At 45.3% G+C, this 18,323-nt stretch overlaps 1 protein-coding gene across 2 annotated transcripts in view; it reads left to right on the plus strand.

The window, feature by feature from the left end:
* The window catches only part of LOC118389444 (potassium voltage-gated channel subfamily D member 3-like), a 143,834-nt gene that overhangs the window by 117,609 nt on the left and 7,902 nt on the right, over positions 1-18,323 (plus strand). For both annotated transcript variants that reach the window (XM_035779346.2, XM_035779347.2), the window contains exons 3-4: positions 6,797-6,965; positions 16,859-16,963. In XM_035779346.2, the coding sequence (XP_035635239.1) occupies positions 6,797-6,965; positions 16,859-16,963 (274 nt within the window). The remainder of the gene's footprint in view (positions 1-6,796; positions 6,966-16,858; positions 16,964-18,323) is intronic.

Below are 18,323 nucleotides of genomic sequence, written 5' to 3' on the forward strand. Positions count from 1 at the left end.
AGCCAGGACACAACTCAACACACCCGTCTCAATGCTTCAGAGACGTTGCAGCTCTGATACTCCATTCTGACAGCTGGGATCATTTTGGGCTGTTTTTATCCAGAGTTGCCGTCCTTTTATTATGTTGTGTGCCTCCCTCTCCATGTAAAGGAAATCTTTGCCAGGGGTGATTGACTCTGAAAAAAGCATAAGACAGCACGAAGTAGAAGAAACATTTTATGGCTCAATTTGCTTTTTTAGGAGTAACCTTGGTAATGACACGATCTCATTTCCCTCAGAGAAGAAGTCGTGGGCATTCAGTGAGTGTGGCAGGCAGAGCTAGTTTGCAGAAGACGTTTGGAAATGGAGAGGGAGTTTGTGTGAGACAATGCACATCAGGAAAAGTTTGATGCCAGTGCCCAAGTCAGTGGTGTGCGTCTTCCTGCAGGCCCCGGGAGTCCCCTGAGAGCCAGCAGAGGCAACAGCCCATGTGTTACCTGTCAGGGGTCCAATCTGTGCAGGACGCAGTGGAGAGGAAAGTTAATGGCCAGAATCAGATCAGTCAGAGGACGCTTCTGTCACAGGGTTTCCTTTAGCCGGCAATTACCGGCTTTTGGCCGATTTAAAAAAAGAAAACCCAATCAATAAAAATGTTGATGGCCAAAATGACCGGGAGAAGAAAAATAATCCCATTGCAAAATAATGCATTTCAGTTATTGATGGAAATGCAAGCCGATGTAAATACATTTGACCATCATGCATATTGGTCTATAGGTTAATTGGCATAATTTAGTAGAATTAAATTGGCTTATGTGTATTTTTGTTAGTCATCATGTATTATATTTATCCAACACAACTATCAGAAGCGCACAGCATACAGAGCAGAGGTTATTTTGAGAGGGATTTCTCCTGCTGCTCCTCAGCTGGTTGCTGCTTGAGAAAAACACACTTTTATAAGCCCATTCATTGTGCAACTACTGTAAATGTAATCATGTGTTAAAAAACATTTTGGTGTGCTATTAAAAAGAGCTACTATTTTTATTATTTCTCAACTGGTACTAAAGCACGCCTCCCATTCACCATCAAGTGAAGGCAACAGGCTATCAGCGCATCACCCACCACTTTACAATGTGAGCTGGAAGCTCTACGCATTTTAAAAACATTACTGCGAGATCACCAGCCTCTACCATATGGACACATTGATACACCGTGATCCGTTGTTGGCTAAAGAAATGGGCGCATAGCCTCAAGGCCAATGCAGCAGTAGGTCTGTAACTTCCATTGCTCTTTCACACCAAAGATTGGGAGATTGTTGGAAAGATTTTTTAAATAGCTTACTATGAGGAACTATAATTTTATACTGAACAAAATATAAACGCAACATGCAACAATTTCAATGATTTTACTAAGCTACAGTTCAAATATAAATCACTCAATTTAAATAAATTCATTAGGCCCTAATCTATGGATTTTACATGACTGGGCAGGGGCGCAGTCATGGGTGCAAATCAAATGAGAATCAGTTTTTCCCCACAAAAGGGCTTTATTACAGACAGAAATACTCGTCAGACGATCCCGCAGGTGAAGAAGCCAGATGTGGAGGTCCTGGGCTGGCGTAGTTACACGTAGTCGGCGGTTGTGAGGTCGGTTGGACATACTGCCAAATTCTCTAAAATGATGTTGGAGGCAGCTTATGGTAGAGAAATTAACATAGAATTATCTGGCAACATCTCTGGTGGACATGCCTGCAGTAACCATGCCAATTGCAACGCTCCATCAAAACTTGAGACATCTGTGGCATTGTGTTATGTGACAAAACTACACATTTTAGAGTGGCCTTTTATTGTCCCCACCACAAGGTGCACCTGTGAAATGATCATGCTGTTTAATCAGCTTCCTAATATGCCACACCTGTCAGGTGGATGGATTATTTTGGTGAAAGAGATATGCTCACTAACAGGGATGTAAATCAATTTCTGCACATAAATTGAGAGAAATAAGCTTTTTATGCATATGGAATATTTCTGGGATCTTTTATTTCAGCTCATGAAACATGGGACCAAGACTTTACATGTTGCTGTATAATGTACTCTATTATAATTCGCAATGGATGTAAAAAAAAAAATTTAAAAAACGCTTTCCTACATTTCCGTGCAGCAGGCCAGGTACTTCTATGCTTGCTCAAACATGCTCATTGCTCACATGGAGCACTCCAGACAAAAGACAATGAAAGAATTGACAAATTTCATAAATGATGGTTGTGAAATAAACCAAAACTTGTTTTTCACATGTGTAGCAGGTGTTGAACTCTGCAAACAATGTTTCCACTCCAAGAATGAGAACAGACTGTAATTAATGCATACATTAACAGAAATTAATGTAAGCAAATGACAGGGATTAACGGTACATTTACAACTGGTGACATATTTAATAATGAGGAATTGATTAAAAAAACTAAAACGGGCACGGTTTCAACATGGCTGCGTAAAGACGTGTTCCGAGGCCTCTCCACTAAGGGTTGATACTTTTGGGCTGCAGTCTGAGGTACAGTTAACTCTAATGAACTTATCCTCTGGGTCTTCCTTTCCTGTGGGTGTGCAGAGAACACACTTTGCACACCTACTGGCTCTAGCAATGTTTGGGTGGCATTCTTGGATATGTCTGTGACTGGGAAAATGAGACAGAACGGTAAATAAGAAGACACGACGATGACTAACAACAATATGGCGGATGCTAAAGTTATGGAGATGCTAGTCACCATCAATGCAGAAATGGCTACGCTACGCTCTGATTTTCATGACCAATCTTCGTACCTCTGTGTCAAGTCTACAAGCTGAAATTATGACAGAAGTCCAGTCAACTATGGGGACACTACAAACAACATATGGAAACATTGTTCACCGACATCAATAAGCGGCTTACCGAATTGGAGACCAAAAACTATGAGTAACCCCCGAGAACGTGAAGCTAAAGGTTAGTCTAGATAAACAGAAAAACTGTTTCCGGAGACAGAACATACATGTGGTCAGAATCCCAGAAGGGACAGAAGGGTGCAATCCTACCGAGTTCATGGCCTCTTTCCTGCAAGACATCCTGAAGAGATGTTTGACAGAACTCCAGTCATCGACAGCTTATGGCCGTGAACATGATTAACTTTTATTTGCCCTATTTGGGTAGTCCATGCACCGCATATAGATGGCTGACTACCTCGGGATGGAACCGTCTACCATGCCATGGTAGGTATGCAAAGTAATCGTTAATAAGCATTATGGTGTATTGTAAGTAGCCTTTTCATTTACAGAACTGAGGTTGAAAGAATAAGCCAAAACCCAATGACGTTCCAATGTTGTTCCTTAATTTGCTCCTTTAGTTGGGCCTCAAGGTAGACAAACTGGTATATATATATATATATATATATACAGTACCAGTCAAAAGTAGTTTGGACACACAAATCAAGCAAAGGGTGGCAACTCTAAAATCTATTATCATTTGTTTAACACCTTTTTGGTTACTAAATATTTCCATATGTGTTATTTCATAGTTTTGATGTCTTCATTATTACACTATTATCTATAATGTAGAAAATCCTAAAAAATAAAAGGAAAACCCTTGAATGAGTAGGTGTGTCCTAACTATTGACTGGTACTGTATAGCCCAAGTATTTAAAGTCTGTTTCAGTCACTTGGAATGGAGATAGAAACGCTAAGTTGATTGTAGAGGGGATATTCAAAGGTAAAGCCATGGATTTATCTGTGTAAATGTTGTACCGACAGGCTACCATATTCAGATATGATGTCCATTACACATCATCAGTAATTAATGAAATTCTATGATTTTCGTCACCCATAGAGATGCCCCTAGACCTTATTGCCTCAGCCAGTGGTTCTATGACTAACGAGAACAGAGCAGGAGATAAAGGACAGCCTTGACGATAGCCCCTACCGATAGGAAATCTTTCTGATAATTTACCAGTTGTGTTAACTGCCGCTGATGGGTCAGAATTTTACTAAATTAATAAAACTGTCACCCCGATTTACTTTTTCTAATACAGGAAACAATCATTTCCACTCATCTCTTTTCAGCATCGAGAGAGACAATGAGTGCAGGGTCTTTCATTCGGCCAAGATGGTTTATGATATTAAAGCACGTCTCACATTGTCCATTTTATAGAAACAGGCTAATGGATGCAGTTTTCCAGGACTCTGGTATGATGTCTGTTTCGAACATATAATTTAGAGCAGGCATGAAGATAGGCCAAAGAACTCTGCCGGGAAGCCATCAAGGCTGGTTTCCTTGCCAGAAGGCATTGCCTTAATAGTTTCCCAAACCTCTTCAGGAGTGAAGGGAGCATTTAATCTATTTCTATGCTCATTTGATATACTGTAGAGGGCAAGATTATCTTATTCAGATATTTTGTAATTTTGTTGTTAGATCTTGTACATTGTGAAGTATAAAGAGATTTTTAGAAGTCGCAAAACATATTATTGACAAGCAATGGATCATAAGAAGTGTAGCCATCTGCCATCCTTAGAGACTTAATCGATCTTTCGTTCTGTTATTTTTAAAGTTGGTGTGCAAGTAGACGTCATGGACGATTACCGAACTCAGAATATTTTTGCTTGGTTAAAAACAATCAGGTTTTTTTACATGCTTTGTATGATCTAAATAGAGTTTGGCCTCAGCATGAGCTGAGTGACTTCCTGTTCTCCTGGGTTGGTTGTTGTTTATGAAGAAGTTCTACAGGCTTTACTTCAGCCTCCGACCTTTCCCTATTTTCCATCCTAAGCTTCTTGATCAGAGAGAGGCTTGGGAAATTATAAAACCCTTTATAGTTGCTTTAGCAGCATCCTAGACAATTGCAGCTGAGACAGGAGAGAGTTGATTGTCGAGACAGTAATGTGATAATTTATCTTTTATCACAGAGCAGAATCCTTTATTGTTAAGCAGAGACGTATTTTGTTTTGGGATTGTTTTGCCAATTTCATTATCTATATACACTGGGGGCATGGTCAGAAATGACTATAGAACCAATAGCACATGACTGAACAACATGCATGTAAGTAGAGGGCATAAAAAATAGCCCAATCTAGAAAATTAATTATGGGGCCTAGAGTAGAAAGTATAGTCTCTGACATTAGGATTTAGCTCTTTCCATATGTCTACTAAACCAGATGAATCACAAATGTTTCTAAGAGTATTTGAGGCTCTATGAATCGAGACTGGAGCAGCTGAAGATTTATCCAGTTAATCCAAAACCAGATATAATCTCCTGACATAAAACCCTTTGGTGGAGTATGTGTTCCGGGCATATACATTTAGTATAGTAAGATGTTGACCAAGTATATTACCTGTATTCAAAATAAATAGTCCTTCAGGGTCTGTAACTTGGTGCTCAAATAATAAATGAGACATTTTATTTCCAAGGATGGCAGTGCCTCTTTTGTTTGAACTAAAATAAGAAAAATACCCCTTGCCCACCCAGTCCCCCTTCAGCATGTTCTGTTGAAGATAAATGGGTCTCCTGTAGCATAGCAATTAAAACTCTTTCCATTTTTAAGAATGTTAGAATTTTCTACCTCTTGACCACATGCCCCGAACATTCCAGGAGACTGCTTTAAATGAACTGTTTATGTTTCAGTAGTATTAAATAATAACTTAACTCAGACTGAGTAGTGCATCACATAAGAATACAATTTTGAAACCCCCCACTGCTGAGTCCCCAAATGAAACGACACACCCCAAAAACAGTATATACCCTGTTTTCTGTCATGTTGTTAACAGGAAGCCCACTAAGGGTTTTTAAGAAGTTGAATTATGTCATATATTGAATAAAGGGGAATTAACAGAGATCTATGGACATGTGGAAGACAAATGAATAACCTAATCTTTGACATTTTCCTAAACATTATCGCTATTGCACTCACATGCATGTACCTGAACACCCACACAATACAGTCACATGTACCCTAGCCTATACAGTACCAGTCAAAAGTTTGGACATCTCCTCATTCAAGGGTTTTTGATTGATTGGGAGTCCCGTAGGGGGGCGCACAATTGGCTCAGCGTTGTCCGGGTTAGGGTTTGGCCGGGGTAGGCCATCATTGTAAATAAGAATTTGTTCTTAACTGACTTGCCTAGTTAAATAAAGGTTAAATAAATAAACACACACACACACACACACACCTCTGTTTTGGCTCAACTTCATGAGAGCTTGTACCTGAAGTCCCCATTGACAAAGTGATTTGTTCCCCTGTGCTCACCCTGCCTGCCCCTGAACTGACAAGAAAGGAGCTGTGCTGGCGTGACTTTGTTGTGCCCTGTCTGAGCAGCCCAGATAGCGCCTCTATCTCGCTGCCTCTCCCCACCTGTTACTAAGCTTGTCACTGCCTCCTCCACCTGTGTAATAAAATTAGCCTCAGCCGAAGGAACTGAGAGAGCAACATGTAATTGCATAGCAAGAAACGAATGGGAAGGCTGGGAATGGAAGAGTCGCTGTTGATATGGGTTTAGCCCCCAAGTCAAACAGTAGAGAGCGTCTCGGTACACAATACACAGACACACATACTCACATACACATAAACACACACATACACACGCACACATACCTAAACACACATAAACACACACATACATACACACACACACAACCTGCTGAGATGCTAACCCTTTGGAAAGTCAAATGTACAGTTTCAGAACTGGAGATTGCATTTTAAATGTATCCAATACAGCATATCATATTTTCTACTCTTTCTCTCTCCCTATTTCTCTCTCTATCTCCCCCGCCCCTCTCCCTCTCTCTTTCTCTCTCTCTCTATAGTTACGGGGACATGGTGCCCAAGACGATCGCAGGGAAGATCTTTGGTTCTATCTGTTCTCTGAGCGGGGTGCTGGTAATCGCCCTGCCCGTTCCCGTCATTGTGTCCAACTTTAGCCGCATCTATCACCAGAACCAGAGAGCTGACAAACGGCGTGCTCAGAAAGTACAGGTGAACACCATTCACCTGACGGATCACCTGCATCCGGCTGTAGGGAGGCAAGGGGTGTGTGTGTGTGTGTGTGTGTGTGTGTGTGTGTGTGTGTGTGTGTGTGTGTGTGTGTGTGTGTGTGTGTGTGTGTGTGTGTGTGTGTGTGTGTGTGTGTGTGTGTGTGTGTGTGTGTGTGTGTGTGTGTGTGTGTGTGTGTGTTCGTGCGTGAGTGCAGAGGCTAGCCCCGGCCCGCTAGACCTCTGGCATGCAGCAGACAGACAGATGTGAGATATTACGCACTAGGAACTGCTGGGAGGTCGATGGGAGGCCCTTGTTCCAGCATCACACAATAAAAACACCATTTAGCAAAGGATCATTAGTTTAATGTCAGCGGCAAAGATCTGATGACAAATCTGCTCTATTTGATGAAAGGCAGAAAGGATATTTTGGACATTTTCAGCTGGGTGTTCTCCCATTGAGTACGTACTCAGTGTCTGAGTTGCATATTTATTTATTTATTTATTTTCACCTTTATTTAACCACGTAGGCTAGTTGAGAACAAGTTCTCATTTACAACTGCGACCTGGCCAAGATAAAGCATAGCAGTTCTACACATACAACAACACAGAGTTACAGAGTTACACATGGAATAAACAAACATACAGTCAATAATACAGTAGAAAAAAGAAAAATCTATATACAGTGAGTGCAAATGGGGTAAGTTATGGGAGGTAAAGGCATTAAATAGGCCATGGTGGTGAAGTAATTACAATATAGCAATTAGACACTGTAATGGTAGATGTGCAGAAGATTAATGTGCAAGTAGAGATACTGGGGTGCAAAGGAGCAAGATAAATAAATAAATACAGTATGGGGATGAGGTAGTTGGATGGGCTGTTTACAGATGGGCTATGTACAGGTGCAGTGATCTGTGAGCTGCTCTGACAGCTGGTGCTTAAAGCTAGTGAGGAGATATGGGTCTCCAGCTTAATTGATTTTTGCAGTTCGTTCCAGTCATTGGCAGCAGACTTGTAGATGACCTGGAGCCAGTGGGTTTGGCGACGAGTGGTGGGTAATATATGGGGCTTTGGTGACAAAACGGATGGCACTGTGATAAACTGCATCCAATTTGTTGAGTAGAGTTTTGGAGGCTATTTTATACATGACATCGCCGAAGTCGAGGATCGGTAGCATAGGTGATGGATGATTAGTTGCGAAATAGAAAGCCGATTCTAGATATAGTAGTTGTCCACATATTCTAAGTCAGAACTGTCCAGAGTACTACTCGGGCAGGTGCGGGCAGTGATCGGTTGAAGAGCATGCACTTTACTTGTTTTACTTGCATTTAAGAGCAGTTGGAGGCCTTTAAGAACAGTTGGAGAGTTGTATGGAATTGAAGCTCGTCTGGAGGTTAGTTAACACAGTGTCCAAAGAAGGGCCAGAAGTATACAGAATGGTGTCGTCTGCGTAGAGGTGGATCAGAGAATCACCAGCAGTGAGGGCAACATCATTGATGTATACAGAGAACAGAGTCGGTCTGAGAATTGAACACTGTGGCACCCCCATAGAGACTGCAAGAGGTCCGGACAACAAGCCCTCCGTTTTGACACACTGAACTCTATCAGAGAAGTAGTTGGTGAACCAGGCGATGCAATGATTTGACAAACCAAGACTGTTGAGTCTGCCAATAAGAATGTGGTGATTGACAGAGTCAAAATCTTTGGCCAGATCAATGAATACAGCTGCACAGTAATGTCTCTTATTGATGGCGGTTATGATATCGTTTACGACCTTGAGCGTGGCTGAGGTGCACCCATGACCAGCTCAGAAAACAGGTACGGTGGAATTCGAAATTGTCGTTAATCTGTTTGTTAACTTGGCTTTCGAAGACCTTAGAAAGGCAGGGTAGGATAGATATAGGTCGAAAGGTCAATAAGGCTGTTGACTCTGCCGATAAGAATACGGTGATTGACAGGATCGAAAGCCTTGGCCAGGTCGATGAAGACGGCTGCACAGTACTGTCTTTTATCGATGGAGGTTATGATATCGTTTAGTAGCTTGAGCGTGGCTGAGATGCACCCGTGACCAGCTAGGAAACCGGATTTCACACCGAAGGTACGGTGGGATTCGAGATGGTCAGTGATCTGTTTGTTAACTTGGCTTTCGAAGACTTTAGAAAAGCAGGACAGGATGGATATAGGTCTGTAGCAATTTGGGTCTAGAGTGTCTCCCCCTTTGAAGAGGGGGATGATCGCAGGAGCTTTCCAATCTTTGGGAATCTCAGATGATACAAACGAGAGGTTGAACAGGCTAGTAATAGGGGTTGCGACAATTTCGTCAGATAATTTTAAAAAGAGAGGGTCCAGATTGTCTAGCCCGGCTGATTTGTAGGGGTCCAGGTTTTGCAGTTCTTTAAGAACTTCAGCTCTCTGGATTTGGTTGAAGGTGAAATGGGGAGGCTTGGGCGAGTTGCTGTGGGGAGTGCAGTGCTGTTGACCGGAGTAGGGGTAGCCAGGTGGAAAGCATGGCCAGCCATAGAAAAATGCATATTGAAATTCCTAATTCCATATTCAATATCCTTCCAGGATACCCGGGCCAGGTCGATTAGGAAGGCCTGCTCGCTGAAGTGTTTTAGGGAGCGTTTGATAGTGATGAGTGGTGGTCGTTTGACCGCAGACCCGTTACGGATGCAGGCAATGAGACAGTGATCGCTGAGATCTTGGTTGAAAACAGCAGAGGTGTATTTGGAGGGCAAGTTGGTTAGGATGATATCTATGAGGGTGCCCGTGTTTACAGATTTGATCAGCCTGTTGGGGTTCCGGGTCAGGCGACGGTTCAGACGACGGATCAGCATGGTGGGTATAGTGGCCAAAGAATTTGTCCGATGGGCCTCTTAAGCTAACAGTCCGATGTACATTAGACAGCTAGCAGGCCGTGGCTAACTAGTAGCCAGTTAGCTGGTAGCCAGTTAGTTGGCTAGCTGTTGATGAGTTGATGAGTTCTTAAGTATAAAAATAGCATATCCGTACCACATTGGGTGAGGCGGGTTGCAGGAGAGTATATTCAGTCCGTAGATAGAAAGTGATATTAAAATATTAAATATATATACGAGAAAAAAAAAAGGAAAAACTATGTTTACAAGGGACAAGACAAAAACACATGTCCGACTGCTATGCCGTCAGCCTGCACACATCCTGTGTGTTCTCAGAGTTCCTGGGAGAGAGACCCTCTACAGGTGCTCTGACCATACCCACTAAACGCTAAGTACACACACACCAAGCATTAAGTGGCTGTGCCTAACCACTCTCACCACAGCCCCAGTGGTGTTGACCTTTCATAAAAAGATAAGAGTCCATCAAGGCAGAGTGTAGTTGAGTTCAGTATGAGGTCATACTCCTCAGGTTACACTCAAGTTAGACTCCTGAGGTTACACTCCTGAGGTCACAATCAACAGGTTACACTCCTCAGGTTACACTCCTCAGGTTACACTCCTCAGGTTACACTCCTCAGGTTACACTCAAGTTAGACTCCTGAGGTTACACTCCTGAGGTCACAATCAACAGGTTACACTCCTCAGGTTACACTCCTCAGGTTACACTCCTCAGGTTACACTCCTCAGGTTACACTCAAGTTAGACTCCTGAGGTTACACTCCTGAGGTCACAATCAACAGGTTACACTCCTCAGGTTACACTCCTCAGGTTACACTCCCCAGGTTACACTCCTGAGGTTACACTCCTGAGGTCACAATCAACAGGTTACACTCCCCAGGTTACACTCCACAGGTTACACTCCACAGGTCACACTCCTCAGGTTACACTCCTGAGGTTACACTCCTCAGGTTACACTCCTCAGGTTACACTCCTGAGGTTACACTCCTCAGGTTACACTCCCCAGGTTACACTCATCAGGTTACACTCCTGAAGTCACACTCCTGAGGTTACACTCCTGAGGTTACACTCCTGAGGTTACACTCCTGAGGTTACACTCCTGAGGTTACACTCCTGAGGTTACACTCCTCAGGTCACACTCCTCAGGTCACACTCCTCTGGTCACACTCCTCTGGTCACACTCCTCAGGTTACACTCCTCAGGTTACACTCCCCAGGTTACACAACCCAGGTTACACTCATCAGGTTACACTCCTGAGGATACACTCCTGAGGATACACTCCTGAGGATACACTTCTGAGGTTACACTCAACAGGTTACACTCAACAGGTTACCCTCCTTGGGTTGCACTCCCCAGGTTACACTCCCCAGGTTACATTCCCCAGGTCACACTCCCCAGGTCACACTCCTGGGGTTACACTCCTCACTTTACACTCCTCAGGTTACACTCCTTAGGTTACACTCCTTAGGTTACACTCCCCATGTTACACTCCCCAGGTTACACTCCCCATGTTACACTCCCCAGGTTACACTCCTCAGGTTACACTCCTGAGGTCATATTCCTGTGGTTACACTCAACAGGTTACACTCCTTGAGTCACACTTCTGAGGTCACACTTCTGAGGTCAGACTTCTGAGGTTACACTCCTCAGGTTACACTCCTCAGGTTGCACTCCTCAGGTTACACTCCCCAGGTTACACTCCCCAGGTTACACTCCCCAGGTTACACTCCCGAGGTCACACTCCCAGGGTTACACTCCCCAGGTTACACTCCTCAGGTTGCACTCCTCAGGTTACACTCCCCAGGTTACACTCCCCAGGTTACACTCCCCAGGTTACACTCCCCAGGTTACACTCCCGAGGTCACACTCCCGGGGTTACACTCCCCAGGTTACACTCCCCAGGTTACACTCCCCAGGTTACAGTCCTGAGGTCAAATGTTAAGGCAAATAACTGGTGTGTGCTTTCCTATGGTTTCTACAGTGAGTAGCATTGTCATTTTATCTTCTAACACTGCAATGGAAACGTCATAGACACGGTGCTAATCAGTCTCTAAAGACTGTCCCTGACGACCCCTACCCCCTACCTCCTGCCCCGTACCTGCTAACAGTTATTACTCTCTTGTACCAGGCTTCTGAAATGTGTACCACATGCACCTTCAAACTGGGCACACACTGGTTGAATCAACGTTGTTTCCATTTCATTCCTATGAAATTTCATTGAACCAACGTGGAATAGATGTTGAACTGACATCTGTGCCCGGTGGGTTGGTCCACGTGCGCTGACAAGCCAGAGTGGGTGTCTCTCAAATTAGCTGTCTTCACCTCTCCCTCCCTCCCCCTCATCAGTCTTCGTCCCCGATTTAATAGCGGGCTGGCTGCTCCAGTCTCCCAGTACAATTAGCTGGCCATCTGGGGCCAACACTGTAAAAAAACAGACTTCTCATGTATCCTATCCTGTCTTCCTCGTCCTAGTACAGACCTTTAACTTCATCTAGCAGACAGGCGGATAGTTATTCTATTTTCATAGTTAAGTAAAGTACAATAATATGTAAGAAGGGTACTAAGATTGGTATTGTTACGCAACAACCCTGTGTGGCGGGCTCCCCTAATGCACCATCCCATTTACTCTGAGGGTTGCCACTAGCTTGACCAGCCACACAAAGAGGACAAGTAGAACTTTGTGGCGCGTCTTATTCACTGGTGAAATGCTACTGAAGCCCAGAGTCATGGCAGCAAAGGTTTTATTTTAGTGAACACAAATCACAAATCTAGTTGCTAGAGCAATAGGGAGGGCTCTCACCCACAGCACAGCAGGTTCTGACTGGGCTGGGGTCACGGTGTTAATGGCACGGTGCCATACAGAGAGAGACAGTGTGCCATCAGGGCCAGAGAGAGAGTGTGTCGTCAGGGCCAGAGAAAGACAGTGTGCCGTCAGGGCCAGAGAGAGACAGTGTGCCGTCAGAGCCAGAGAGAGACAGTGTGCCGTCAGGGCCATAGAGAGACAGTGTGCCGTCAGGGCCAGAGAGAGACAGTGTGCCGTCAGGGCCAGAGAGAGACAGTGTGCCATCAGGGCCATAGAGAGACAGTGTGCCGTCAGGGCCAGAGAGAGACAGTGTGCCGTCAGGGCCAGAGAGACAGTGTGCCGTCAGGGCCAGAGAGACAGTGTGCCATCAGGGCCAGAGAGACAGTGTGCCGTCAGGGCCAGAGAGACAGTGTGCCGTCAGGGCCATAGAGAGACAGTGTGCCATCAGGGCCAGAGAGACAGTGTGCCGTCAGGGCCAGAGAGCGACAGTGTGCCGTCAGGGCCAGAGAGAGACAGTGTGCCGTCAGGGCCATAGAGAGACAGTGTGCCGTCAGGGCCAGAGAGACAGTGTGCCGTCAGGGCCAGAGAGACAGTGTGCCGTCAGGGCCAGAGAGAGACAGTGTGCCGTCAGGGCCAGAGAGAGACAGTGTGCCGTCAGGGCCAGAGAGAGACAGTGTACGTCAGGGCCAGAGAGAGACAGTGTTATTTTAGGGCCATAGAGAGACAGTGTGCCGTCAGGGCCAGAGAGACAGTGTGCCGTCAGGGCCAGAGAGACAGTGTGCCGTCAGGGCCAGAGAGAGACAGTGTGCCGTCAGGGCCAGAGAGAGACAGTGTGCCGTCAGGGCCAGAGAGAGACAGTGTGCCGTCAGGGCCAGAGAGAGACAGTGTGCCGTCAGGGCCAGAGAGACAGTGTGCCGTCAGGGCCAGAGAGAGACAGTGTGCCGTCAGGGCCAGAGAGAGACAGTGTGCCGTCAGGGCCAGAGAGAGACAGTGTGCCGTCAGGGCCAGAGAGAGACAGTGTGCCGTCAGGGCCAGAGAGAGACAGTGTGCCGTCAGGGCCAGAGAGAGACAGTGTGCCGTCAGGGCCAGAGAGAGACAGTGTGCCGTCAGGGCCAGAGAGAGACAGTGTGCCGTCAGGGCCAGAGAGACAGTGTGCCGTCAGGGCCAGAGAGAGACAGTGTGCCGTCAGGGCCAGAGAGAGACAGTGTGCCGTCAGGGCCAGAGAGACAGTGTGCCGTCAGGGCCAGAGAGAGACAGTGTGCCGTCAGGGCCAGAGAGAGACAGTGTGCCGTCAGGGCCAGAGAGACAGTGTGCCGTCAGGGCCAGAGAGAGACAGTGTGCCGTCAGGGCCAGAGAGAGACAGTGTGTCGTCAGGGCCAGAGAGAGACAGTGTGCCGTCAGGGCCAGAGAGAGACAGTGTGCCGTCAGGGCCAGAGAGAGACAGTGTGCCGTCAGGGCCAGAGAGAGACAGTGTGTCGTCAGGGCCAGAGAGAGACAGTGTGCCGTCAGGGCCAGAGAGAGACAGTGTGCCGTCAGGGCCAGAGAGAGACAGTGTGCCGTCAGGGCCAGAGAGAGACAGTGTGCCGTCAGGGCCAGAGAGAGACAGTGTGTCGTCAGGGCCAGAGAGAGACAGTGTGCCGTCAGGGCCAGAGAGACAGTGTGCCGTCAGGGCCAGAGAGAGACAGTGTGCCGTCAGGGCCAGAGAGAGACAGTGTGTCGTCAGGGCCAGAGAGAGACAGTGTGCCGTCAGGGCCAGAGAGAGACAGTGTGCCGTCAGGGCCAGAGAGAGACAGTGTGTCTCAGTACGCATCACCCATATTTCCAATGCCTCCTTTTAGTTCGATACTGCTCCAGTTTTTCATTTATTCATTTCAGTTTTTCCTACATCAAATGAAGCCTTTCATCAACTTGTCTGAGTAAAGCGAATGACATGAGACAGGCAGCCTGTTCACTTAAATGACATGTCCTATATATCCCACTGGTGAGGGCCAGAGAAAGCAGCAGCATAGAAGTGCTGGCCTGTTCCCGGATCTGTTTGTGCTGTCTTGTCAATGACATAGGCGTTGGCAAGATAGTACAAACAGATCTGGGACCAGGCTACAGGTTCTGGCAGAGTCACACATATCCACACGCTCTGTAATCCCCAAGGACAGCACAGGTTGTCTCACAGGTTGAATCACCAAACCTCTAAACCAGCAAATGGGTTTCATTACATCACAGGAGTCTTCTGGGAGACGTGATGCTCCAACTCTTTTTCGGATTTCTAAAGTGTGTTTGTGCAAAGTGTTCGCACGAATCAATGTAAAAGAAATGACACTCACCTTGAACGATTGAAAAGCACGTTTGACTGTTACAGTGCCGTTTGAAAGTATTCAGACCCCTTGACTTTTTGCACATTTTGTTACGTTACAGCCTTATTCTAATCTTGATTAAATAGTTTTTCTTCCTCATCAATCTACACACAATACACCATCATCACAAAGCAAAACAGGATTTAGATTTTTTTGCTAATTTATATATTTAAAAAACAGATATCAAATTTACAGTATTCAGACCTTTTACTCAGTACTATGAAGCACCTTTGGCAGCGATTGCAGCCTCGAGTCTTCTTGGGAATGATGCTACAAGCTTGGCACACCTGTATTTGGGGAGTTTCTCCCATTCTTCTCTGCAGATCCTCTCCAGCTCTGTCAGGTTGGATGGGGAGCGTCGCTGCACAACTATTTTCATGTCTCTTCAAAGATGTTCGATCAGGTTCAAGTCCGTGCTCTTGGCTGGGCCACTCAAGGACATTCAGAGACTTGCCCCGAAGCCACTCCTGCATTGTCTTGGTTGTGTGCTTAGGGTCGTTGTCCTGTTGGAAGGTTGAACCTTAACCCCCGTCTGAGGTCCTGAGTGCTCTGGAGCAGGTTTTCATCAAGGAACTCTCTGTACTTTGCTCCGTTCATCTTTGCCCCGATCCTGACTAGTCTCCAAGTCCCTGCCACTGATAAAAACATCCCCATAGCATGATGCTGCCTCCTCCATGCTTTACCGTAGTGATGGTGCCAGGTTTCCTGCAGATGTGACACTTTACATTCAGACCAGAGAATCTTGTTTCTCATGGTCTGAGAGTCTTTAGGTGCTATTTGACAAACTCCAAGCGGGCTTTTACTGAGGAGGAGCTTTCGACTGGCCGCTCTACTATAAAGGCCTGATTGGTGGAGTGCTGCAGAGATGGTTGTCCTTCTGGAAAGTTCTCCCATCTCCACACAGGAACTCTAGAGCTCTGTCACCTCCCTGACCAAGGCCCTTCTCCCCTGATTGCTCAGTTTGGCCAGGAGGCCAGCTCAAGGATGATCAATGGAAACAGGATGCACCTGAGCTCAATTTCAACCTTATTTTTTAAAATCCATTTCAGAATAAGGCTGTAACTTAACAAAATGTGGAAAAGGTCAAGGGGTCTGAATACTTTCCAAAGGTAGTCACTTGAATCTGACCTTTTTTTTCTCTGTCAGATGTCCTCTGTGATCTCAAAGTACTTTTTTATTAACCAATAACTTGACTTATGATTCCGTCATAGAGATGGAGAATGAATCAAAACGACAATATATAAAGAGACTATGAGAGGAAAACCTGCTGCTTTAGCTACAAGGGAGACTGGGGCTGAAGGATAGCTTGATTCATTGTGATATGAACAGGACTGGAAAAGAGATGAATCACCCCCATTTACCATACTGTATAGCCCTTTCATAAGTCACAGACACACCAAGATCAAGGAAAGATCTCTAGGATTTAGAACAAAAGAGAACTTTGGAAGTCCTGCATGGATTGACAGACTCAAAACTCACTTACCATAATGTCCTTCATCATCTTTATCACCATTTCAATGTTTTTACACTGATTGGCAGCAAGTTTTAATTGCTTCTTTTTAATTTCCATCTACAATTAGCTTCTGTTTTTCTTCTTTTGTGTATAGTTATTCCCCACCAAGGATCCATTGGAAGTGCCTCAGTATCCTACTAAAAACAGAAATTGCACTAACATGAAATAGATCATAATAGCTAACATGAAATAGATTGAACCATAGGAAACTCGAAAACCCTTTCAAGCCATAATAATACGAGTCATCATTTTACATCATCCAGGGAAGGGGTGATGAGGCTGCACATTCTCACCATTAGATGATAAGACATTTCTCATCCTTGTCTGGTTCTGACACGTTAACCTCTCCCCACACAGAAAGCCAGACTGGCCAGGATAAGAATAGCCCAGGCGGGCAGCTCCTGCACGGGATTCCTTCAGAGCAAACGCAACGACCTCCTCAACGACCTGCTGGAGCTCACGGTAAGGCTCCCATTTGACCTCTGAGGGCCCAAGACTGCATTAGCCCACTGAGCTAAAGGATCTAGTCCTAGTTTGAAATATACACATGTCACCAACAAGGTTTGACCCCAGAATGTGTACACCAAGTGGTGAATACCACAAGGCTGAGTTAGCCCACTGAGCTAAAGCTCCAGCATGTCTGTTTTAGTGCCCTCTGCTGTCTGTGTTAGTGCTCTCTGCTGTCTGTGTTAGTGCTCTCTGCTGTCTGTTTTAGTGCTCTCTGCTGTCTGTTTTAGTGCTCTCTGCTGTCAGTTTTAGTGTTCTCTGCCGTCTGTTTCAGTGTTCTCTGCTGTCTGTTTTAGTCCTCTCTATTGTTAGTTTTAGTGATCTGTTTTAGTGATCTCTGCTGTCTGTTTTAGTGCTCTCTGCTGTCTGTTTTAGTGCTCTCTGCTGTCTGTTTTAGTGCTCTCTGCTGTCTGTTTTAGTGATCTCTGCTGTCTGTTTTAGTGCTCTCTGCTGTCTGTGTTAGTGCTCTCTGATGTCAGTTTTAGTGTTCTCTGCTGTCTGTTTTAGTGTTCTCTGCTGTCTGTTTTAGTGCTCTCTGCTGTCTGTTTTAGTGCTCTCTGCTGTCTGTTTTAGTGCTCTCTGCTGTCTGTTTTAGTGCTCTCTGCTGTCTGTTTTAGTGCTCTCTGCTGTCTGTTTTAGTGCTCTCTGCTGTCTGTTTTAGTGCTCTCTGCTGTCTGTTCTAGTGATCTCTGCTGTCTGTTTTAGTGTTCTCTGCTGTCTGTTTTAGTGATCTCTGCTGTCTGTTTTAGTGCTCTCTGCTGTCTGTTTTAGTGCTCTCTGCTGTCTGTTTTAGTGCTCTCTGCTGTCTGTTTTAGTGATCTCTGCTGTCTGTTCTAGTGATCTCTGCTGTCTTAGTGCTCTCTGCTGTCTGTTTTAGTGCTCTTTGCTGTCTATTTTAGTGCTCTCTGCTGTCTATTTTAGTGTTCTCTGCTGTCTGTTTTAGTGCTCTCTGCTGTCTGTTTTAGTGCTCTCTGCTGTCTGTTTTAGTGCTCTCTGATGTCAGTTTTAGTGTTCTCTGCTGTCTGTTTTAGTGTTCTCTGCTGTCTGTTTTAGTGATCTCTGCTGTCTGTTTTAGTGCTCTCTGCTGTCTGTTTTAGTGCTCTCTGCTGTCTCTTTTAGTGCTCTCTGATGTCTGTTTTAGTGCTCTCTGCTGTCTGTTTTAGTGTTCTCTGCTGTCTGTTTTAGTGCTCTCTGCTGTCTGTTTTAATGCTCTCTGCTGTCTGTTTTAGTGCTCTCTGCTGTCTGTTTTAGTGCTCTCTGCTGTCTGTTTTAGTGCTCTCTGCTGTCTGTTTTAGTGCTCTCTGATGTCTGTTTT

The sequence above is a fragment of the Oncorhynchus keta genome, chromosome 10 (genome assembly GCF_023373465.1).
Source record: "Oncorhynchus keta strain PuntledgeMale-10-30-2019 chromosome 10, Oket_V2, whole genome shotgun sequence".
NCBI classification, from domain to species: domain Eukaryota; kingdom Metazoa; phylum Chordata; class Actinopteri; order Salmoniformes; family Salmonidae; genus Oncorhynchus; species Oncorhynchus keta.